The sequence below is a fragment of the Hypanus sabinus genome, chromosome 18 (genome assembly GCF_030144855.1).
Source record: "Hypanus sabinus isolate sHypSab1 chromosome 18, sHypSab1.hap1, whole genome shotgun sequence".
NCBI lineage: Eukaryota > Metazoa > Chordata > Chondrichthyes > Myliobatiformes > Dasyatidae > Hypanus > Hypanus sabinus.
Genome location: NC_082723.1, coordinates 57,949,057 through 57,974,709, shown reverse-complemented (window position 1 = coordinate 57,974,709; position 25,653 = coordinate 57,949,057). Strand labels below are relative to the sequence as shown.

Genomic DNA, 25,653 nt, shown 5'->3' with positions numbered 1-25,653 from the left:
GTTTACATCCACAGAGGCGATAGGTTGTCTGCACCATTCTCTGCAGTGCCCTGCCTTTGAGAGTAGTACAGATTCCATACCAGGCAGTGACACAGCCAGTCAGGATGTCCTCAATGGTGCCCCTGTAGAAAATGAGCAATTGCCTACTCTATCCATCCATCCATTCATTCATCTCCCTCCTTCCCCATCCCCTCTCCCCCTCCCCACCTCTCTCTCACCCCTTCCTCTCCACCTCCCACCTTTCTCTCTCTCCCTCCCCTCCTTTCTCTCTCTCCCTTCCACCCCTCCCCTTCTCCCTCTTACCCCCTGTCCAGACCAGTGTAAGGCCATCCTTCTAGAATGAAGGAATGTTAGAAGGGTGCAGGCCAGGGAGACATGGTCCATTCATAGGGATCATTAAAACACCACAAGTACAGACAGTCATCAGAACGCTCGGCACAGCTGTGACCTTTGCTGGTGAGAAGTTACTCTGCAGCTGTAAAAAGCCTTGGCCAGGCGACACCTTGAACTCTGGCAGCAGGTGCGGGAGCCATGCCCTGCAAACTGGGACAGCCAGAAAGATCACACAAACCAGGGAGCCTGACTTTGAAATTTCTCAAGCTTAAAGGGTGGAGGTCGGCTTAGGAGTATGTCGGTGTAGTCTACATGCTGCAGTGCAGTGGGTAGAGAAGGAACACACTGAAAACGTGAAATCAAACGCCACCTCATAGACTTATAATGTAAACAATTCTTTCTCCCACCTCAACTTTCAAGCAAGTTAAGGGACTTGTTCACTATTCATGTCATCAAGCACTGTCGGTTTTTTAAAAATTTAACCAATGCACAAATTAAATATTCTCCTTTATCTTCCAGGCTTATAAACCAACAAATAAGTTAAATAGATACACTCTGTAGTTCATAACCAATAAATGAGATAAATGGTTTTCCCCCAGTCCATTGATACAATTTAAATACATTTCTCTCGTGGATTTGTAACTATTAAACAAGCGGCTTTCTATTACCTTGTGAGATTTCACTACCAAAAACAAGTAAAATTGCTTTCGTGAGACTATAAAACATAGGAATAGAATCAGGCCTCTCAGGACATCGAGTCAACATGGCTGAGTTATTATCCTCTCAACCCCATTCTCCTGCCTTCTCCCTGTTACCTTTCACACCCTTCATAATCAAGAACCTATCAATTTCTGCTTCAAGTATACTCCTCAGCTGTGTGTGGCAATGAATTAATCAGGTTCACCACCCTCTGGCTGAAGTAATTCCTCCTCATCTCTGTTCGAAAGGGACATCCGTGTAGTCTGAATCTCTGCTCTCTGGTCCTAGACACCCCCCTCTCCACATCCATTGTATCTAGACCTTTCAATATTCAATAAAGTTCAGTGAGATCCCCCTCATTCTTCTGAATTCCAGCAAGTATAGGCCCAGAGCCATCAAACACTCCTTGTAGGTTAACCTGTTCATACCTGGGGTTATTCTTGTGAACCTTGTCTGGACCGTCTCCAATGCCAGCCCATCCTTTCTTAGATAAGGGGCCCAAAATTGCTCACAATACTACAATACATGGTGGTAGAACAAAGGACCCTACAGAATATCCTGGGTGTCACCTTGGCTGAACAGAACACATTGTTAGTACTAGACTAAGACAACTGTGCTGCTCCAAAGTGAACTATATGAGGTCGTTTTTACTCGTGGCTATTAGCCTCTATAATGAGTCAATCTATAGCCGGGGAAGTGATGACCCCCTCCTGTTAGACTGTTTGACATAACTTATTTTTTTATTGTTTCTTACCTGTCTTATAATATTTGAAAATTTGTATATATGTGCACTCATAATGCTACTGTGACACTAATCTCCTTTGAGATCAATAAAGAGTCTATTTTTTACAATGTGCGTCACCCATTATATAGGTGGATAACTAGCAACCAAGATAAAGAGTATCATTTGTTAATTAATGACCAGCAAACAAGTTCAACAGCTTCTCCATACTATAGACTGATAAGTAAATTGCCTACTCAGTGCCATAAACTGGGAGATGTTATCTTAGAATGATAATATAAATTCATCAGTTTTGTCCTATAGAGTAAAAGTCAGTAAATTAAGTTAAAATGCTTGACCAGGAATTATAATTAGAAACGAGTTAGAGGGGTTGAACCCTGTAAATTTATAGTAAGTGAACAGAATCAACAATTTTACCCATTTGTTAATAACTGGTAAACCAAGGAGCTTCAACCCTCAAAAATTCATAACTAGTAAGCAAATTAAAAAGTTTCTCCCTTTGATATATATTAAACAAGTTTATGTTTTCTATATATACAAGATTACTTAAATATTCAATACACAGCACTCCTCCCTGCTGAACTATAAATTCCCAACTCAAACAAGAATGCTTCTCAGCTATATACACAGTATACTACATAATACAACTACTATGTACAAACATCCGCAGCATTGTTTTATTCAGGTCTAAAGATCTAATCTCTGTGGAGACTTCCTTATTCTTGTGGATCTTTCCCGATAAGGGGCATCACTTTGCTTGGCAGGTGAGAATCATGGCTGTGAAAGCAATCTCGGGATCTGGGACCTCCTCCATGGTTGTGCAGGAAGTGGTTCTAATAGCTTTGGACACCTTTCTCCTCCTTTTCTCTCTCTGGATCTACTTCGATCCCTTTCTTCTTCTTTCTCAAGTTCCCTCTCTCTTTCTTGTCACAATGTTCCTCTTCATCTTTTCCCTCCTTTTTCTTCGTCTAGTTTCTGCATCTTGAACTTGGGAAGGTGCATTTAGTTCGCTGAAGTACTCTCTTGTTAATCCTTCTCCTGCTCCCTTTACGATCTGATCTCTCCCCTTGGTTTCCTCATCCACATCATCATCTGACAAATCCTTTGCTTTTGTATCTCCATTGATTCCTTTCTTCTTGGACTTCCATTTTTCCAGCTGGGCTTTGGTCTTTGCATCTACTTTCAGCAGCTTTTTATCTCCCACTTGAAGTTCATACAATAACCGCAATGCACACAGAGCAGATTCTGGTTCTTTATACTCACAAATGGTTGCAACTTTCCTGAAGATCCTTGAACTCTTTTCCAGCTTTAAAACCAAGCCACATTTCACAAGTAACTGCCTGACATATCAGAAGTTTTCTCATATATGTTGGCTACAAAAACTATTGTAGTCGAACCTCTGCTTTCAACTCTTTTCCTCTGAGCAGCATGGTCCTTCCAAGGTCCATTATGCTTTCCAACCAGAGGTAGAGAGGTTAGCACCAACACCTTTTTGTCCTCTGTTGGCCAATGGTTCATGGTGTTTGGCATGGAGACAATTGTGGCATCATCCAGTACCTTTCTTAATTCACTTTCAGTTGGCTTCATTGCAGGGGACGTGGCATATCAATGGTGAGTGGATCTCCAATCAAGCTGTAGTTGTCTTAGCTGATCCTTCCGTTTTTACCACATACAAACTCATTGTGGCTTGTTGGTTGTTGTATTTCACAGTTACGAAAGACATACCCAAAGGAGTTATCTTTTCTCCAGTATAAAGTCTTAGTTGGATATCTGCAGGCTTCAGTTTAGTATTTTTGAAATGCTGTCAAAACTCATTTTGTGGAATGACTGAAACAGTTGAACCAGTGTCCAGTTCCATTTTCATTAATTTGCCGTTCACCTGACATAGGCCATATTGTTCATCTATTGTTAGTTTTCAAATGGTAAATCTCAAGGCTAGGTAGTTCTGTGTGACTGTCACCGTGATCAGATTCTTCATCAACAGCATGCAGATCAGTGGGTGCTCTTTTTGAAACTGCAACTTGATTTTTAGCTCTTTCTCTTCCCTGAGCAGTTCATTTATTTTTGACTTCCCAACATGTGTCCTACTTGGTTACAATTACTGCAAGTTTCACTTGCAAATCAGCACTGGTCTGGTGTATGACAGACTCTGCCATAACGTTAACCAAGCCAGTTTCTGTTTAGACACTTTTATTCATGCTTAATTTCATTCCTGACTGCAACTCAAATGTGGCTCTGTCTGCGGTTTCCATTGAAACAATGATTTCAACTGCTCTTTTAAGTGTAAGTTGTGCTTCAGCCAGGAGCTGTTTTTGAATGCTTTCTTTTAAGATTCCACAAACTAAACTATCTCCCAGTGTATCATTAAGCCTATTACCAAATTGACAATGCTCAGACAGTCTCTTCAGTTCAGCCACATCTGCTGAAATAGACTCCCCTTCCTTTTAATTGCGCTTCTGAAACCCAAGGTGTTCTGCAATCAACAATGGCTTTGGTTCTAAATGTTCCAGCGTTGCTTTTACAATATCAGCAAAGCTCATCTCTGCTGTTTGGTTGGAGAAGTCAACTTCAAAGCAAACTGGATGCCCTTAAACCCAATTAACTCAGCAAAACTGGTACTTGTTTCTCAATGGCTATTTCATTTGCTTCAAAGTATTGCTTAATTATCTTGGTATACATATTCCAGTCATCTTTTGTATCATCAAATGTGTCTACCTTGCTGATGTAGCCAGCCATTTCTTGCTCTTTTTTTTAACAATTATCACCTGGTACTCACTCTTTATAAACCCATGAATTCTTCCATTTTCTGACTTTATTTTTTTTAAAACTCAATCGTGTCTTCCTTACTGAAGAACATGTGCTGCGCTGCTTTTTGAAAAATTCTAAATGTACTGGATCTTTATTTAAATCCAACCACATTTCACTGCGCCTCAACAGGTCGATAGCCGTCTTGGGTTCACTTTAAAAATACCTCAACACCAATGTTATGCTTTGTAACTTCAAAACATTAAACTAATTCAAAGGAAGTCATGGAGGTCTGAAAAGTGGGTCTAGCTGCATGTTTCCTTTAAGCGAGGGGTGTACGTATCACATGGTAGCGTGATAAAATACTGTATGCAATTCACGTATAGTCTGAAATGAATTATTTAAACAAACAAGAATGCCTAATTAACCAAATACTGTATATATACAAGATTACTCAAATATTATTGAACTATTAAATATACAACAAAGTTAATGATAATTTTCCCTTCAGTTTATAAATAGTAAGCAAATTAATTAGCTTTAATCCTGCTTTATTTTTCCTCTGTAAATGGCTCAATATCACATCCTTGATAAATTCTGGTGCCAGGCCATCAGGTTAGTAGTTCCCTGTTTTTCACCCCCCCCCCCCCACCACTCCTTTTTTAAAGAGTACAATCATGTTGATTCCCATCCAATCCACAGGAACATTCCAGAATGTGTCAAATATTGGAAGCTGACACCAGAGAATTCACTACCTCACTGTTACCATGGCCACCACTTAATAACTCCAATGCACAGCAACACAAAAGGCTACAGAGAGCTGGACTCAGCCATTTTCATCACAGGTCTATTATTCCTTGCCATCAAGGACACCCGTAGGAGGGGATATCTCAGGGAGGCAGAATTCATCATCAGGGACTCCCCCCCCCCCTCCACCCCCCACTATCTGGGCCATGCCTTCTCCTCGATGCTGTCGTCAAGCAGAGGTTTCAGAAGCAGGAAGACCCACACCACAAGGTTAAACAGCCTTTTCCCCACAGCCATGAGGTTCTAGGACGGACCTGAAATACTCTCATCCGGCATTGTTGAAGTAACTGGCTTTGCCGATAATAACTAATATAACTGGGCCCAGAACACACACTCTCTAATGACTCAAACACTCTTTCCATTTTACTTGTGACATGGCCCCCATCACCAACACTGTTCGGGAGTCTGAACAGAAAACTGCTGGTTTTTATACCGAATTGGCTTGTCAGTTACGGATATTGATCATTGTAAATTGTACATGTTTGAACTCCTTACTTAAGATCAGTTGCCATTCACAATAGTGATGCCAAAGACAATTGAAATGTCCATGGGGCAGCCGAAGATATTTTGAAGTCAGTCAAGAAACCACAGCCTCAGTTGTTGGATATGTTTCCCTCCATTGCCCTCGTCCCATCTGTCTCCATCAACCCCCCCCCACACCCCCAGTGTAAAGGGAACGTTTGCCTCAGGAAGACCTTTCTGGGAAAGTCTCAGTACAAGGCCTCACTCATTTGGCTTGAGTACACACCGCACCCTATCATATCTGTAGTAAGCAGAGGTGTCTCCAGGAGTCTCAGTTCAAAGGTCTCGCTTGCCTACAAGGCTATCCTTGCCTCGCTGCAACTTCCATGACTTAGGACTACATTTTATTTTTCACTCTCAGCCATGTGCTGGTGTCATTATTTACTTTACAGCTTATTTTGCACATGTGTAAGTTATGTTGTAATTTATGTTAATTAAGTCTGTGTTAACTTCTGTTTGTCTTGTTGCTGGAAAAAGCTATTTTTGATAGAAGTTATACCCTAACTAGGTATGCCTGACAGTAAACCTAAACTTAAACTTACAAAGTCTGAGGTACAGATCAGAGACATTTAGATATGGTGAGAAGCCACCTCCCTGTTTCCCCAGCTCCCAAAACAGACACGATTGCAATCTCGGTCAGGGGAGGGAATCACCGGGCAGACTGGGACAAAGGTTCAAGGATGGGTACAGAAGAAGTATCCTCACTGGCTGCTGGAAACTGGCTCGATCACCGATCACGCAAAGTGTAGTGGGAGCATCTGGGATGGTGCTGAGGGCCTCGAGACCATGTGTCAGGGCACACGGAAGCACTGTGTAAGGGCAGGAAGGGAACACTATGTTACAAACCACCCACCCCTCCTGCCTGCCACCTCCTGCCACATCTGTACTCCCTTCCCTTACAGAAGCCCCAGATGGGAGTAGAAGCAAGTCATTCTTGGACCCAAGGGACTGCCTGAGGAGCTCAGCCACCCATTGGATTCGAGCAGTAAACAAGGTAATGAGCATGAGGGTGGATTGATGAATCGTAAAACAGTTACGAGGATCTCTCACCCACCTGTACATCCATAACCTGTAAACATGGAACTTGTTCTCCTACATGTGGATAACCAGCAAAACAAAGACAATAGACAATAGGTGCAGAAGTAGACCATTCGGCCCTTCGAGCCTGCACCGCCATTTTGGGATCATGGCTGATCAACTACTATCAATACCCGGTTCCTGCCTTGTCCCCATATCCCTTGATTCCCCTATCCATAAGATACCTATCTAGCTCCTTCTTGAAAGCATCCAGAGAATTGGCCTCCACTACCTTCCGAGGCAGTGCATTCCAGACCCCCACAACTCTCTGGGAGAAGTTTTTCCTTAACTCTGTCCTAAATTACCTACCCCTTATTCTCAAACCATGCCCTCTGGTACTGGACTCTCCCAGCATCTGGAACATATTTCCTGCTTCTATCTTGTCCAATCCCTTAATAATCTTATATGTTGCAATCAGATCCCCTCTCAATCTCCTTAATTCCAGCGTGTCCAAGCCCAGTCTCTCTAACCTCTCTGCGTAAGACAGTCCAGACATCCCAGGAATTAACCTCGTGAATCTACGCTGCACTTCCTCTACAGCCAGGATGTCCTTCCTTAACCCTGGAGACCAAAACTGTACACAATACTCCAGGTGTGGTCTCACCAGGGCTCTGTACAAATGCAAGAGGATTTCCTTGCTCTTGTACTCAATTCCCTTTGTAATAAAAGCCAACATTCCATTAGCCTTCTTCACTGCCTGCTGCACTTGCTCATTCACCTTCAGTGACTGATGAACAAGGACTCCTAGATCTCTTTGTATTTCTCCCTTACCTAACTCTACACCACTCAGATAATAATCTGCCTTCCTGTTCTTACTCCCAAAGTGGATAACCTCACACTTATTCACATTAAACATCATCTGCCAAGTATCTGCCCACTCACCCAGCCTATCCAAGTCACCCTGAATTCTCCTAACATCCTCATCACGTCACACTGCCACCCAGCTTAGTATCATCAGCAAATTTGCTGATGTTATTTTCAATGCCTTCATCCAAATCGTTGACATAAATTGTAAACAGCTGTGATCCCAATACCAAGCCCTGTGGCACCCCACTAGTCACCACCTGCAATTCTGAGAAACACCCATTCACCGCTACCCTTTGCTTTCTATCTGCCAACCAGTTTTCTGTCCATGTCAATATCTTCCCCCCAATGCCATGAGCTTTGATTTTACCTACCAATCTCCTATGTGGGACCTTATCAAATGCCTTCTGAAAATCGAAGTACACTACATCCACTGGATCTCCCCCGTCTAACTTCCTGGTTATATGCTCAAAAAACTCCAATAGATTAGTCAAACATGATTTACCCTTGGTAAATCCATGCTGGCTTGGCCCAATCCTATCACTGCTATCTAGATATGCCACTATTTCATCTTTAATAATGGACTCTAGCATCTTCCCCACTACTGTTAGGCTGACAGGACGATAGTTCTCTGTTTTCTCCCTCCCTCCTATCTTAAAAAGTGGGATCACATTAGCCATTCTCCAATCCTCAGGAACTGATCCTGAATCTAAGGAACATTGGAAAATGATTACCAATGCATCTGCAATTTCCAGAGCCACCTCCTTTAGTACCCTAGGGTGCAGACCATCTGGACCTGGGGATTTGTCAGCCTTCGGTCCCATCAGTCTTCTCATCACTGTTTCCTTCCTAATGTCAATCTGTTTCATTTCCTCTGTTACCCTATGTCCTTGGCCCATAGATTTTCCTCCATAAAATAGATTTTCCTCTGTTGAACAGTAACAAGGTCAGAATTAACACAGTACACTGCAAAGACATGGTGGTTGTCCATCATGTCCAACAACAACAGGAAACCTGTGTAGGAGAGTTTTTAAAATGGGAAACCCATTGCCCAGGGGCAGTTCCACTCTCTTGACATCAGTAATTCAGGTCCAGTGGTGCAAACAAGCTTCACAAACTGGGGTCTTCCTCGGTTGCAGTGGATAACCCTGTGCTTTATAATGTCCTTATATGTCCTAATATGTCCTAACCATAATGTCCTTCGCTCTCCATGAAGTGTTGCAGTATCGCCTTCTGTATCTCACTGTAGATCTCATCGACGAGGAGATCTGCAGATGCTGGAAATTCAAGCAACACACATAAAATGCTGGTGGAACGCAGCAGGCCAGGCAGCTTCTATAGGAAGAAGTACAGTCGACGTTTCGGGCCAAGACCCTTCGTCAGGACTAACTGAAAGAAGAGATACTAAGAGATTTGAAAGTGAGAGGGGGAGGGGGAGATACAAAATGATAGGAGAAGACAGGAGGGGGAGGGATGAAGCTAAGAGTTGGAAAGTTGATTGGCAAAAGGGATACAGAGCTGGAGAAGGGGGGAGGATCATGGGATGGGAGGCCCAGGGAGAAAGAAAGGGGGAGGGGAGCACCAGAGGGAGATGGAGAGCAGGCAAGGAGTGATTGTGAGAGGGGCAGAGAGAGAAAAAAAAGGGGGGGGGGGAATAAATAAATAAATAAATAAATAAGGGATTGGGGTAAGAAGGGGAGGAGGGGCATCAACATCGACTGTACTTCTTCCTATAGATGCTGCCTGGTCTGCTGCATTCCACTGGCATTGTGTGTGTGTTGCGTAGATCTCATCTGTCCAGTCTGCTGAAGTGGACCTTAAGTTAGGACAGGCATGTCCCTACCTCATTGGAGTTGAGGCTGCTGGCTGCCCTCACCTGGTTTAGCCTGCCTGTCAAAGCAAAGCACCAGGGAATGGCCGCTAACACATACAAACAGCCTCTTGGAGCCCCAGGTGGGAGCAGAGCGTCTGGTGGAGACCAAAGGTGAGTGAGCCGCCCCAGACTAAAATGACTATAAATTGCAAAATAAATAGTGCAAAAAAAAAACCCAATGAGATAGTGTTCAAGTATCTGATGATGAAAAGGAAGAAGCTGTTTCTGAATCATTGAGTGTGGGCCTTCAGGCTTCTGTACCTCCTCCCTGAAGGTAGGCATGGGAAGACTCTGGTTTCCTCTCACAGTCCAAAGGTGGCCAGATTGGTCGTTGTAGATTGTACTGTGATCAGGCCAGGGGATTGAATCGGGGATCGCAGTGTGGCACAGCTTGAAGGGCCAGAAGGGCCCATGACACTTTGTATTGCAATCAATCAATAAAATACAAGCAGCGAGTGGGGTGGATCCTCCGAGACTGATGCCACCTTCTTGGGATACTGCCTACTGAAGGTGTCCTTGTTGGTGGGGAGGCTTGTGTCTGTGGAGGAGCTGATTGAGTCTATAACCCTCTGCAGCCTCCTGTGAATGGAACTTCCATACCAGACTGTGACGCAACCAGACTACTCTTCACTATGCATCTATAGAAACTTGTATGAATCATTGGTGATGTATAGCCTTAAGAAGGTTTGCCTCCAAAGACCTATCTAGTAACAAATAGGTTTCGCTGTAGGTCAGACAACCACAATAGGTGGACCGCGCCGACCCATTGGCACTTAGTGAATGCACCTGTAAATAAAGCACACGCTGCTCTATTTTAACCTCATCCCATACTGTACACTTGACCTACACCCCTGTAGAGTGTGTGACCTACTGCTTTCCAGTCAAAGCTGATCCTTTTGGAGAGAGACAATCATGGGAGGAAGTTGTGGGAGCATTGCGAGAAGAACGAAATGTGGGAGGATCCAGTGATGAAAGATTTCGTGACGAGCCTGGCAGAAAACTTCAGGGAATGATTTGAAAGCTCCCCTAAACTCTCAGGTGACATTCTCCTCTTCCTGAGACAGCCGTTCTCCGTTTTGGCTGATGGCCAGGGGACTGCAGAGGCCAAAAGCCTCGTGCTTTCCATAGATGAGGCAACTCTTCAGATGGAGGTCTTGGAAATGGGAACATCTGATTTGCTCAAAGCACAAGGACGTTGGGGCGAGTGACTTTTGGATCAACGTGTTTCCCCAAGCTCAACTCAAAAACACGAGAACTATTGCAATGCTCCTATTCACGCGGTTCCCCTCCACGTACATATGTGAGTCATCATTTTTTTCAATGAACTCTATCAAGAACTAGGACAGAAACAGACTCTCCAATGCACATCTTGGCCAGTGCCTCAGGATTACCACAACAAAATCAGGCCCAACATCAGAAGGATTGCCTCATCCCTTCGCTGTCACATCTCGCACTGATTGGTGAGTGAATCAATTTATTTTTGTCCATTTGTCAATCTTATTGTTGTATAATAATATTACAACAACAATATTGATAATTTCATTTATAGCTACACTTCATACATCAAATGCTACATAGCTTAATTAAATAGAACAAATAGATTAAATGAGAGAGTAGAAGTAGTGGAAAAGGCAGTACTTCTAAAACTCTTTGTGTGGAAGAGAAGTGGTGTGTGTGTGTGTGTGTTTTTAAGTCCCAGATGAGTTCTCAATGTGACAGCTGACAGTTGTGATAGCTGGAGTCATAATTAAATGGTTGGTTTTGGACTTATTTTGTTTCAGGAGTGCATTTTTTTCTCTTGTGTGACCCACAACACGGGCTTTGAGAATCCCAGGCTTAAATTATTACTACCACTACTACTACTCCTACTAATAATAAAGATGGTAATAGCAGCAACAACATCTGCCCATAAAACAACTGACTGGCACAATGAAAGAAACCCCTGGACATTTTGGCCCTTGGCTTGGCATGCTTGACATAATTTGCCCCTTGTGGAAAAATAATTGGGGAACCCTGGTGTAGGTTTATAACTAGTAAACAAGATTACAAATGTTTTCATAAAACTTGTTTCTCAACAGCTCTGCTGGTCCTTTTCAGTTTCCTGCATCTGGGTATTGGAGACTGAGCTGAATCCCTGCCGGCTTGGCAGGCAGTTGAGAGCCAGGCTCCTGCACTGTGAGATCTGCTTCCTCCGACCCAGCAGGTTCCCTGCCACAGACTCTGAGTCGAGGGGCAATGCCACAGTGACAGACTGGCAGTGGAGTCCCATCCCCTTTCTGCACTTGTGTACTTTTATTCTTCTGTTTTGCGATACAGGGCGGAGTAGGCCTTCTGGCCCTTTGAGCCACAGCGCCCCACCAACCCCCGACAAACCCGATTCACCCTCGTCTAATCATCGGACAATTTACAACGACCAGTTAACCTACCTGGTAAGCCTTTGGACTGTGGGAGGAAACTGCAGCACACAGGGAAATTCCACGCGTTACACAGAGAGGACGAACAGACTCCTTACAGACAGCGCCAGAATTGAACTATGAACTCCAGGACACCCTGAGCTGCAATAGGCTGGTGCTAAATGCTACGCTACCCTGGCACTCAAAGTTAATAAATTAACGGCTTCAATTTATCAAATATGAATGGTCATACTTAAGAGTCTACTCCTGGCCTCTCTCCTCCTCAAATCCCTCCCCTGCACCTCCATCCGAAATCCAAATTTATGCTGTTCTATTAGTCCACTCCCTTTGATTCTCCAAATCCCTGAGATTATATCTCTAATGTTTTAAATCCTGAAACAAGGTGCAAGAAAAGGCAATTATTCCCCACTCATCTGTTCTTCAGGGCAGATGTGTGGTGGGTGGGGAAGGTGGTATTTACTGTTGAGCCTCTGCCTAAGGGGCCAGATTAAATTCAGTAACACACACACTGATCTCCTCACACATTGAGGGGCTTTGTTGGGGAGGGTGCAGTGGGCAAATTAAAAGAAATGGGGATGGATGGATGGGTGAGGTGGGTTAACGGACTGCGAGGTGGGGAGTTGTGGACGAGAGGCGGATGAAAGTGCGGGAGGAGGTGTTAATAATTTGATGGGGGAATAGTTGGGGTGGCTGCGTGTGGAGGCCGTGCTAGGTGGGGAAATGAGGGCGATTGGTGGGGCAAATTAGATGGAGAGTGAGGAGGACGAGAGGATAGACGAGTGGGGAGGGTCCGCAGAGGGTAAATGAGCAGGGTAGAGTTGGGGCTCAGGTGAACAGCAGCAAAGCTCTGGGCGGGCGCGTCGTTTCGGCAGAGGCGGAGGGGTGCGCGCACGCTGCGCGGCGTGAGCGGAACGCGCTCTTCGGCGCGCACGTTGGCGCAGGGGCACGTGGGACAGCGCAATGGCGGCCTCAGCTCTTGACCGGGTCCCCGACGTGGTGGTGGACCCGAGCGGCGTCTTCAAGTATGTGCTGATCCGTGTCGGGCAGGAGGGCGGTCCCGAGAAGGACGTCGTGCGGGGATGGGCCTCGGCGGAGTACCACGGTAACCGGCCAGGCGAGTCGGGAGGTGTGGGGTGAGGATGCCGGTGTAAGAGGGTTGGGAGGTGGGGGTGAGAGAAAATGGGTGTGTGAGGGGAGGTTTAGAAGGGTGTGAGGGATGTGCTCGGGATTGTGGGGGCGTGTGGTGTGAGAGGATGTGAATGGAGGCATTGGAAGGAGGAGTGAAGGTGGGAGGAGTCTATGCAGGTTGGAAGTTTTCAGTTCTCTGCTTTCTTTTGGATTGTCTCCTCAACCCTGTGCTGTCTTGTTTATAAAGGCAAATAGCACATGATGATTTTTGTCAAGTTTATTGGGGGCCATAAGGAGCGGGGTGAAGGTTGATAAAAGAACGATTATTTCAATGTTGGATAAAAGGGAAGCAGTAGGGGTGGTGCAATAGTAAACCCAGGAAATCAAATTTTATTGTACAAGAGTTTTCTGGCAGGGGCAGGCGGGAATGGATTATGTTGTGTGGACACAAGCCACTGCAATGCTAGATTGATGCAGAAAAGCAAACTGCTGACATTTCAGTAGGTCAGGCAGCATCTGTGGAAGGTCAGAGGAAGTCAACATTTTAGGTTAGGATTGTGTTTTAGTTCAAAGTCCTGCATCAGAATTTGGGGTTTCAACCTAAAGTGGGTCTCAACCTGCAAAGTTGATCAAAGTTGGAAGTATGGAGCTGATATATCATAAAGTCATACAGAATGAAAACAGACCTGTCGACCCAACTCATCCACGCTGACTACGCTAATCCCTTATTCCCCTATTCGTTTCCTATCCACGTGCCTGTCCAATGCTTTTAAAATGCTGTGATTATACCTCCCTCTACCATCTTTTCTGGCAGTTCGTATCTCGCACCCTCATCTCCTCTAAATAATTCCCCACTCTCCTTAAAAGTAAGTCCTGTAGTGTTAAGACACCCCTGGAAACAGACTCTGATTACCTGCTCTATGCTCATAATTTTATAAACTACTTCAAGGTCACCACTCAGCTCCCTATACTCCAGTGAGAGTAGACCCAGCCTTTCCAATGTCTCCTTGTAAAAAAAAAGCCCTCCATTCTAGGCAGTATCCTTCGATACTGTTTCCAGATCCTTTCTATAGTGTAGCCAAAAATACACACAGTTTTGCAAGTGTTGCCACATCGATGCCTTGTATAGCTACAACCTGATGTCTCAACTCTTTTACTTGATCCCCCTGCCCATGAAAACCCTATCCATCTGCATCACTAATTTTAGGGAGCTATGAACTTGCATCTGTGCAGCAACACTTCCTGCTGTTTGCTGTAAATGTATGGTTAGTACTAGATGACCAGAATGCATTACCTCATGCTTGTCTGGATTAAATTCCATAGGCTAATACTGTCCCAATTTTCCAGCTGATCTTTATCCTTCTGTATCTACAATTCTTGATATCTACAGTTCCAGTAATCTTCATGTCATCAGCGAAGTCACTAATCAGACCACAGACATTCCCATCTAAATCTCCTCAGATACCTCCAAGAGACTTGCAGACTCCAAATGCTGTTGGGAGTTGCAACTTCTCACTTATTGTATAAACGTGAAAGTAGGTTCCACCAGGCTGTTGAAATGGCAAGTGGCCTGGGAGTCCATAATCCAACTTAAAAACTTCTTGCATGGGACAGCTTTATGTGGTACTTCGCATCCTGAGTTCCCAATATAAAGGGGGAAGATTTCCTGCATTGATAGTCCCTCTGTGCCAAATGGCAGACTAGACTGGCAAATGGCAGACAAGGGCAAGAATGTAGAAACATGGAATCTGTGCAGGAGTAGTACATTTAAAAAAAAACCCTGCCTTACAACTGTTGTGATGGGGCAATGAGAACTAACCCTTGTTCAGTGAGTAAGTGTCAGGGCAGTGAAGGGGGAACTTCCCCTGTGAAAGTAACCAGTGTTGACGCTGGCCTGAGAGTTGTTCAAGGGAAAGTGTGGAGGAGTTTCACTGTGTATCTAACTTGATCTGTCCCCACAATGGATGTGCATCTGATGGGCCAGTTTGGAAGAAGGTTTACTCTGTATCTATTCTGGGAGTATGTGAGAGGATAGTAGAGGGGAGCTTTAGTGTACATGATCTGGGATCTAGCTGATTGGTGAGATAAGTGTGTGAGAGAGACATAAACATAGAACACCTACAGCACAATACAGGCCCTTCGGCACCAAACTTGCACTTTAGAAATTACCCAAGCTCCATGTACCTATCCAGGAGTCTCTTAAAAGACCCTATTGTATCCGCCTCCACCACCATCGCTAGCAGCCCATTCCACGCATTCACCACTCTCTGTGTATAAAAAAACGTACACCTGATGTCTCCTCTGTACCTACTTCCAAGCACCTTAAAACTGTGCCCTCATGTTAGCCATTTCAGCCCTGGGTAAAAGCTATCCACACAATCAATGCTTCTCACTCATCCTCCATCACTTCAAGGAGAAAAGGCAGAGTTCACTCAACCTGTTCTCATAAGACATGCTTCCCAATCCAAGCAACATCCCTGTAAATCTCCTCTGCATCCTTTCTATAGTTTCCACGGCCTTCCTATAGGGAGGCGACCAGAATTGAGCACGGTACTCCAAGTGGGGTCTGACCAGGGTCCAAAATAGCTGTAATGTTGCCTCTTGAACTCAATCCCACGGTTTTTGAGATGTTACAATAATGGCACTTATGACCTGTGAGTGGTGAATCTATGAAATTCATTTCCACAAACAGCTGTGGAGGCCAAGTCATTGGGGATATTTAAAGTGGTGTTTGATAGGTTCTTGATTAATGAGGATGTCAGAGATTATGGGGAGGAGAATGGGGTTGAGAAGAGAAAATAAATCAGCCATGATCACAAAAATGGCCTAATTCTGCTCTTATGCATTATGGTTTTATGTAGTGGGCATATTTTAGTATATTGCTTGATAAAGGAGCCTTAGACTTGAAAATGTTTTGTATTTTCCTTTAACAGCGGATATCTACGACAAGGTCTCTATGGAGATTGAGAAGCAGGGCCTTTACTGTGAGTGCCAGGGTGGAGGTCGAATCAAGCATGATAATAGAGAGAAGAAGATACACGTTTACGGATACTCCATGGTGAGCAATTGTTGAGAAATTGGTTACTGAGCCATTGCACTGGGGTAACACCAGACTCCATCCTCTGGCTCGGGTGTCAAGAAGCTGAAAAGCAGGGCCTCGAGGACAGTGATCTCTGGATTCCTCCCAGTGCGCCTGTTAGTGAGAGCATAAATAGTGAGATAGGTAGTGAACTCGTGGCTGAGGAGCTGCTGCAGGGGACAAGGATTCATGTCCTTTGAGTATTGGGATCTCTTCTGTGGTAGAAAGGGGGACAAATAACATGGCAGAGAGATTCACTCATGCTCCTTGGTGCACCTTGGCTTCTTCAGTTTAAACTGAATGATAGGACAGTAAAGAGGCTGTTGAGAAGTCTGTAGCCAATGAATGGTCAGGGTAGCCGTGTGCACAGTAAAAGGAGAGGAAAGACTGCTGGTTTAAACTAGTTTATTTCATTGCAAGAAGCATAACAGGTAAGGTGGGTGAACTCAGCATGGGTTGACCCTGGGGACTGGGATAGTACAGAAGCATGACTGAGAGAAGGGCAAGACTGGCAGCTTAATATTTCAGGATACAGATGACCGGTACAGAAAAGAGAGCCTTTTTGATGAGGGGGTACTTAGAGAGGATGTTCCGAGGGTATCATTGCTGAAGACATTTGGTTAGGACATGGACAGGAGGGGCTTGGGTCAAAATGGGGCTAGCTTACTGGGCAAGGATGAGTTGGGCCAAAGGGCCTGTTTTCCTATTGTATTATTCTATAACTATAGGCAGTATGCAGGCTGTTTATCATGCTGCTGCTTCTACACTTCTTCAGTTGTCCATCGAAATCTAATGACGACGTCCACTCTTTTACCGGTGAGATCTCATGTAGAAACTAATAAAAAATACTGGGAAAGGGAAAAGAGATCTTTGGCTATACATTCCCATCTTGGACCCACAAGCTCTATTGCAGGTGGGATATGTATATGTGGTAGTTTCTGCACTAATCTTCTGAAGTCCTTGGTTAAATTAGACTTTCTCCTCCACGACTGAGCACCCTCATTGGTAGATAGTGTATGGTATTCGCAACCAGTGTGCAATAGCTTTGGCTTCTGCTGCTATTCATGGAGAAAACGTCAGCCCCTAAGTGAAGAGTGATGGCCTGTTGGACTACACAGAGCAGCACAGACCTGTGTTTGCATTAAACAATGATCCTTTGGGTAATATCCTTTGAGCAATTCTCTTTAGGCATTTGTCCTGATTGACACAACTAATCACAGGTCATCTGAGTATTTTATGTAGAGTTATTTAAGCTCATATGTTGCTGCAAGTTGCAATAATCCTGAGTTTGGATAGACCTCTGCCTCACAAGGTTAATCTGTCAGCACCGCTGATTCTGCTATGTTCCATCCTTGTTTAATCTGTGATAAATTTGCCTTCAGTACCGTGGCACTGAGAACATTGGACTGTTTCCCATGTGACTGGAAATTCAGGCCATCCACTGCCTTGGCTGAATATTAACATAACAGTTACACCCATCTGCACAAGCATTCACAAGAGTCCTTGAGTTTGCTGCTAGAAGTAGTAAATGTGCATTCACCTTATTGTACCTTGCCAGTAAATATGATCGGGTAAAGACTTGAGAAGTCACATGGAGACCCTGAACTTGGTGTTCCATTCAGAGTCATCTTCTCTAGTCTCAGCTCCATTTTTCTACCCTACGCCCATAAACCTGACTTCTCTGTCTGAAAATCTCTTTTCAATGACTACACTTCTAGAGCTCTCTGAGGGAGAGATTGCAAAGATTAGTGACTTTCTGAAGGAAATTCTTCCTTATGTTCACCTTAAACAGCTGATCTCTTATTCTGAAACCATGTCTCTGACTTGTAGATTCCCTGTTAGGGGAAACAAGCTGTAAGCATTTCTCCTGCCAAGCCCATTTAGAACTTTAATTCCACTGAATTTAGGCAGAATACATTAAGTTTTTTTTAAGAAGACAACCCTTTATTCAAGGAATCAACCTAGTACATTTAGAGTTACTTCCAGTGTAAATATATCCCTGCTTAGACACAGATCCAAAACTGCACCCAGTGCCCAGCAATCAAGAGTTGTACCAAGACGTAACTATTTTTAAACTCCATCCACTTTGTTAAAAAAGGCTTTAATTTGCTTTCCATTTACCAGCTGTTTCTGCATGTTAAATTGTTTTGTGTACAGGCACAGCCAATCAGTCTGTACCCGACATTCTGTTGTTCATGTACGGGCACAGCCAGTCACTCTGTTCCCACACCATTCTGTTGTTCATGTACAGGCACAGCTAGTCACTCTGTTCCCACACCATTCTGTTGTTCATGTACAGGCACAGCTAGTCACTCTGTACCCCACCATTCTGTTGTTCATGTACAGGCACAGCTAGTCACTCTGTACCCCACCAATCTGTTGTTCATGTACAGGCACATCTAGTCACTCTGTTCCCCACCATTCTGTTGTTCATGTGCAGGCACAGCTAGTCACTCTGTTCCCCACCATTCTGTTCATGTGCAGGCACATCTAGTCACTCTGTTCCCCACCATTCTGTTGTTCATGTACAGGCACATCTAGTCACTCTGTTCCCCACCATTTTGTTGTTCATGTACAGACACAGGTAATCACTATATACCCGACATTCTGTGCTTCACTTAGAGGCACAGCCAAATCCCAGCATTCTGTTGCTTGTTACTGTGCTCCATTTAATCCGATTTTTGCTGTTTTTGCCAAAGTGGATGTGGATAACCTCATTTCCCACATCAAACTCCATCTGTCACCTCTATGTTCACATGGCTCTATTGCTGGAGGCTGTGATTCTTTAATCATATCTTTTGTCTCCCCCCACAGGGCTTTGGCCGGGCAAAGCATGAAATAACAACACAGATCCTGAAGGTCAAGTACCCAGACTACACTGTGACCTGGGCAGATGAAGGGTACTGAGATGGCTGAGGGCACACTTCACCTCTGGGTTGATACAGCAGCACTGCTGATGGTGTTAAGAACTTCTTGCCTGTGGACTAAGGCCTCCTGATGTAAAAGCAACTCAACTCAATTAATCTGCAAGTTTTTTGTGGCAACTGCTCTGCCGGTTCAACTGATCATGTATGATGTGATCTGTGTTAATCAGTGATTGTTCGTTTACGGTGGGAGATTTTTCTCATTAGCTGTGCATCTCTGGTGCTCAGATGGCTTGACCTGATTGGATTTCCCCAACCACACAGCTCACCATTCAGCTTGGAGGGTGTGCTTTGCTGAGTCAGCTAATGTGCAATCAAGTTGCAGTCCAATGATGATCCTTGGGTGTGAAAGATGTAAGGATGGCGTTTCTGATGATTAAAAGATGTAAGGGTGATGTTTCAGATGATTAAAAGATTTAGGAGGGCAAATAGAAACCTCCCATGGTGTAAGAATACAAACTGAGAAGATTTGGGATTAGGTGATGTTAGAAAGCACAAGGGAAGCATGGAATTCCCTGCCTCTGAAATCTGTTCATTTGAAACGTTAAAGCTAAATTTATTAGACCTCTCGGTGTAGATATTTGCATTTGTTATTATCCAGAAAGAGACTAGTTCAATGTTCACTCACACAGATTGTCCTTTATTCCTATTTAACAGGCTCAATAGCAGAACTGAACAGGATTTAGGATTAGGAGCACAAGAACGCCAATTGGCCAGTCAATCCGGATTCATGACTCAATATGATCGTATCTGATCTTGGCTTACTCTTCCACATTTTTTTTCTTTGACTTGCCCTTAGTAAAAAATATGTTCACACCAGCCTTGAATGTATTCACTGATTTGGCTTCCACAGCACTTTGGGTGAGAGAATTTCCTCTTTCATCTTAAATGACTGAAACTATATCTCCTTATTCTAGATTCTCACGGGGAAAAGCATCTTATGTTTCAATAAGCAAACATGAGGAAATCTGCAGATGCTGGAAATTCAAACAACACACACAAAATGCTGGTAGAACACAGCAGGCTAGGCAGCATCTATAGTGAGAAGCGCTGTTGAAGTTTCGGGCCGAGATCCTGACGAAGGGTCTCGGCCCGAAACGTCGACAACGCTTCTCCCTATAGATGCTGCCTAGCCTGCTGTGTTCTACCAGCATTTTGTGTGTGTTATTTATGTTTCAATAATATTGTTTCTTATTTTTCGAGTATGTACCTACTTAAACTTTTACCATAAGACTTATCTTCTTCCTGAAATAAGTTTAGTGAGCTGCCTCCAATGTACTATGTCCCAGCTTGAATAAAGAGCCCAATATAATACGGAGTACTGCACTTCATTGATTTGGTTGTTGATTGAGATGCGTTGAGGAATAGGCCCTTGTCCTTTGAGCCGTGTCACCCAGTAACCCCTCATTTAAACCCCAGAGTAATCATGGGACAATTTACCTACCAACTGGTGGGTCTTTGGACTGTGGGAGGAAACCGGAGCACCCGGAGGAATCCCATATGGTGATGGGGAGCCCATACAAATCCCTTACAGTCAGCAGTGGGAACTGAACCCAGTTGCTGGTACTGTAAAGCATTGTGCTAACCACTTCGTTACCATGCTTCCTTACTGGCATTTAGTGCCACTGGAACAAGACCACTCAGGACCTATACTTGTAAATGATTTATGTACAGGGACACACTGATCCTTCTGAACAAACGGGATCTGTCAGAATGGACTTAATCACATTTCCCCACATTTATAATCCAATTGTTCATCCACACACATCCCGTTACATACTCTGTACCCTCACAACTTGCTGCAACAAGGGTACCTACAACTCTCTTAATATACCTCATTAAACATTTAAAGCTTCAATAGCATCCCGTTTGTTACAGTTTGGCACCCTGAACATGATCCCTTTATTCTGACTCTGCTTTCTGTTATCCATGGCAGTATGTTAGCCAAATACCTTAAGTTTCACCTTTGAATGCCTTTTGGAAACATAAATACACTGTATCCTTTTGAAAGCCCCCCAGTTTCCTTGACTGCGTAAGTCTAGGGATGACAACCTCTGGCCCCGCTAAACTCATGAGATTGAGGCGCTCTCCCACCCTGAACCCCTGTTTGTGTGGATGTTGTGTAATTTGCATCTCTGTTACAAATGAGCGCCACGAAATACCAGACAGTGCACTGCATGCAATTAAAGGAATTATATTTATAAAGGGTTAGTAAAGAATAACAAAAAAGGGGGCCCATTCTAATTAAACAGTCATATGTGCACAAGCTGGAGCTGATCTTGAACTTCTGTCACTCACGTGCTGGGCCCTCAATCAGCGTGAAAGCCCATTACCTTCTGAATGTCACTTGCACTCCATCTCGAATAAGTGGGTCTCCCACCAGATCGTATGCTATGACCTGTTCTCCCCAGCCTCTTCTCTCTTCATCTCCTCTTGAACAAATGCCTAACACCTACCTTATTGTCCCTCACCAAGAAAACCTCCCACTAATTGGTTTGCACACATTCCACATCATCCTTTATCTTCAATGATAACCCAAACAGGCTGAAAGCAGATCTGACTGCTCCCACACAGCTGCTAAATTAAACACCCACAGCATAACAGTAAAGATGTGAACCAGGGCGTTACACTTTGGTTCATCTTTATCTCCAATGGTCCTTACATTTTCAAAATGATAATATATTTTTCAAATGTGATCACTCTTTTTTAAACCAAGTTGACTTTGCTTGATCGTCTTATTTTCTAAGTGTTCTGCTTTTGCCTTCTCATTAACGGAGTCTAGCATTTTTCCTAATGACTGACATTAGGGTTACTAACCTATTGCTTCCTCCTACGGTCTCCCTCCTTGAACACTGGAGTTGGGGGCCCGGGGAGAGGAGAGAAGGGGGCATATGAAGATTTCCAGTTATCTGGGACTTTTCCAGAATCCAGGCAATTTTGAAAGACCACAACCAATGCTTCTATCCTTTTAAAGCTATCATGTCCTTCATTAGTCAATCTTTATTTCCATTTATTTACCCCAGTGCTTCAGTGATAATGGTTTATCTCTCCCCATCCCCCCCCGCCCCGATTTTCTATTGTAGACATGTTTTAATAAGATAGGAACAAAACATTTATTCGAAGAATGTGCCATTTCCTATTATTAAACCTACATTTTCATCTTATAAGGCACAATGTTTACCTTTGGTACTTCATTCCTTTTTATATACTTGTAAAAGTTGTAACTCTGGTTTAGTTTTTGATAACACACTCAGTCTGCCGTCTCCCCTCCTTGTTCTAGTCATATTTTGGATTTTAAAATTTCCCAGTCTTCTGCCTTCTAACTTAACATTGTGCGTCTTTAAACTTGATACTCTTCTTGACTTTAGTTGGCCTTGGGTAGATCATCTTTTTCAATGGAATATGTTCTTGATGAGAGTTATCCCAGATGTCCAAGGCTGCTTGACTACCCACTACCCTCTTCCCTTTTAATCAATGTCTCAATCCATATCAGACAACTGCCTTTATGATGTAGCGCAAGACAACTTCAGACTTTACAAACAAGAGGAAATCTAAGCAATGCACACAAAATGCTGGAGGAACTCAGCAGGCTAGGCTGCATGTATGGAGAAAATGTATAGTTGATGTTTTTGGGCCGAAACCCTTCGGCAGGACTGGAGAAAAAAACTGAGGAGTAGATTTGAAAGCTGGGGGGAGGGGAGAGAGAAACGCCGGGCAATAGGTGTAACGTGGAGGGGAGGGATGAAGCAAAGAGCTAAGAAGTTGATTGGTGAAAGGGACAGAAGGCCATGGAAGAAAGAAAAAAGGGGGTGAGAAGAAGGTGATGGGTGGACAAGGAGATGGGAAATGGTGAGGTGGGGGGGAGGAATTACAGTAAGTTTGAGAAATCAATGTTCATGCTATCAGGTTGGATGCAACTCAAAAAGAATATAAGGTGGTGTTCCTCCAACCTAAGTGTAGCCTTATCCGGAAAGTGGAGGAGGCCATGGATGGGCATATCCAAATGGGAAGTGGAATTAAAATGGGTGGCCACTGGGAGATCCCATTTGTTCTGGCAGACAGAGCGTAGATGATTGGCAAAGTGGTCTCCCAATCTACGTCGGGTCTCACTAATTTCAGACTTCAAGTTTTCCTTCTCAAACTCAGCCCTAAAATCATGTGCAGGTTTTTTTTTATCATGTGTACATTGAAACATACACTGAAATATGTCATGGATGCTAACAACCATGGATTTGCTGGAGTCGCCACCCTCCAACAACTATTTGGTTTAATGTGCTATCTGCAGCCCAAATAATTCAGTTTGCTTGGACACTTCTCTCAACCTGACTCATTGAAGGTTGTCCCAGTGAAACAGCTCAACTCACTGGTATTAGTGCCTCGTGAATTGAAACCTCTCTCCTATGCCAAACCTTTGGACTTAGATTCAGTCTTTTGATTTTATTTATCCTCTATCTGTTGCATGTGGCTTGGGACAGCAATGTAGAAATAATTACATTTACGGTTTTTAATTCAGATCTTAACTGTTCATGTTCCTCCAGCAGTACTTTGTTGGTACCATTGCACCTTAATAATTGGGCCATCACCTTCACCTCAAGTTCCTCTCCAACGGTGAGTGGACTCTTCAACTGATAGGAGATGTATTGGTACTGCAATAGATGGGAGCTTATGAACATTTTTGTTCAAGGTAACTGCATTTTCAGTCCATATTTATAGTAGAGGAGCTTTTGGTGTCACATTGAGGAGCTGCGGTCTGAGCTTTGATCATTGTGAATTATCAGGGGATGAGAAAGTTACCTGGACCTAAATTGTGAAAGACGATCATGCCAATTAGATTAAATACTTTAGAATTAGTGCATGGTCAGAGACGAGCATATGACTGTGAGTGAGGCAAATTAATGTAAATCTCCTCTGCACACTTTCTATGCTTTCCACTTCCTTCCTGTAGTGCGGCGACCAGAACTGAGCACAGTACTCCAAGTGGGATCTGACCAGGGTCCTATATAGCTGCAACATTACCTCTTGGCTCCTAAACTCAATCCACAGGTTGATAAAGGCCAATGCACTGTAAGCCTTAACCACAGAGTCAACCTGCGTAGCAGCTTTGTGTGTCCTATGGACTCAGACCCCAAGATCCCTCTGACCCTCCACACTGCCAAGAGTCTTACCATTAATACTATATTCTGCCATCATATTTGACTTAACAAAATGAACCACCTCACACTTATCTGGGTTGAACTTCACCTGCCAGTTCTCAGCCCAGTTTTGCATCCTATCGATGTCCCCCTGTAACCTCTGACAGCCCTCCACACTGTCCACAACACCCTCAACCTTTGTGTTATCAGCAAATTTACTAACCCATCCCTCCACTTCCTCATCCAGGTCATTTATAAAATTCATGTAGAGAACGCGTCCCAGAACAGATCGCTGAGGCACACCACTGGTCACCAACCTCCATGCAGAATATGACCCGTCTACAACCATTCTTTGCCTTCTGTGGGCAAGCCAGTTCTGGATCCACAAAGCAATGTCCCCTTGGATCCCATGCCTCCTTACTTTCTCAATAAGCCTTGCATGGGGTACCTTATCAAATGCCTTGCTGAAATCCATATACACTACATCTATTGCTCTACCTCCATCAATATGTTTAGTCACATCCTCAAAAATCAATCAGGCTCATTAGGCACGACCTGCCTTTGACAAAGCTATACTGACTATTCCTAATCATGTTATGCCTCTCCGAATGTTCGATAATCCTGCCTTTCAGGATCTTTTCCATCAACTTACCAGCCACTGAAGTAACAGTATTTCTATTCCCTTTCTTGACTAATGGAACAACATCTGCAACCCTCCAATCTCTGGAACCTGTCCCGTCTCCATTGATGATGCAAAGATTATCGCCAGAAGCTCAGCAATTTCTTCCGTCGCCTCCCACAGTAGCCTGGGGTACATCTCGCCTGGTCCCGGTGACTTAACCAACTTTCCAAAAGCCCAAGCACATCCTCTTAATATCTATATGTTCAAGTTTTTCAGTCCACTGTAAGTCATCCCTACAATCGCCAAGATGCGTTTCTGTAGTGAATACTGAAGCAAAGTATTGATTAAGTACCTCTGCTGTCTTTTCCACTGTCACACTTGATTGGTCCTACTCTCTCATGTCTTAACCTCTTGTCTTCACATACCTGTAGAATGCCTTGGGGTTTTCCTTAATTCTGCCTACCAAGCCCTTTTCATGGCCCCATTCGGGCTCTCCTAATTTCATTCTTAAGCTCCTTCCTGCTAGCCTTATACTCTTCTGGATCTCTATCATTACTTAGTCTTTTTTTTTAACCTTACGTAAGCTTTTCTTGACTAGATTTACAACAGCATTTGTACACCTTGGTTCCTGTACCCAACTATCCTTTCCCTGTCTCATTGGAATGTACCTATGCAGAACTCCACGGAAATATCCCCTGAACATTTGCCATATTTCTGTTGTGCATTTCCTATTCCCAATTTATGCTTCCAAG

At 43.9% G+C, this 25,653-nt stretch overlaps 1 protein-coding gene across 2 annotated transcripts; it reads left to right on the top strand.

The window, feature by feature from the left end:
* Positions 1 to 12,933: 12,933 nt before the first annotated feature.
* On the top strand, positions 12,934 to 20,473 carry phpt1 (phosphohistidine phosphatase 1). 2 transcript variants are annotated; one of them, XM_059994419.1, is made up of 3 exons: positions 12,934 to 13,130; positions 16,078 to 16,202; positions 19,038 to 20,473. In XM_059994419.1, exons 1-3 carry the CDS (start codon positions 12,977 to 12,979, stop codon positions 19,128 to 19,130), a joined length of 372 nt encoding a protein of 123 aa, XP_059850402.1. In that variant the 5' UTR covers positions 12,934 to 12,976; the 3' UTR covers positions 19,131 to 20,473. The 2 variants fall into 2 exon arrangements, with proteins under 2 accessions (XP_059850402.1, XP_059850403.1); XM_059994420.1 differs by having other exon boundaries at positions 12,937 to 13,118.
* Positions 20,474 to 25,653: the final 5,180 nt, after the last annotated feature.

Bases quoted from the DNA above. Each gene is read 5' to 3' on its own strand.
- phpt1 (XM_059994419.1), top strand. From the start codon at position 12,977: ATGGCGGCCTCAGCTCTTGACCGGGTCCCCGACGTGGTGGTGGACCCG. The intron at 13,131-16,077 runs GCGAGTCGGGAG...TTCCTTTAACAG, and splicing joins GTACCACGGTAACCGGCCAG to CGGATATCTACGACAAGGTC. The intron at 16,203-19,037 runs GTGAGCAATTGT...CTCCCCCCACAG, and splicing joins ACGTTTACGGATACTCCATG to GGCTTTGGCCGGGCAAAGCA.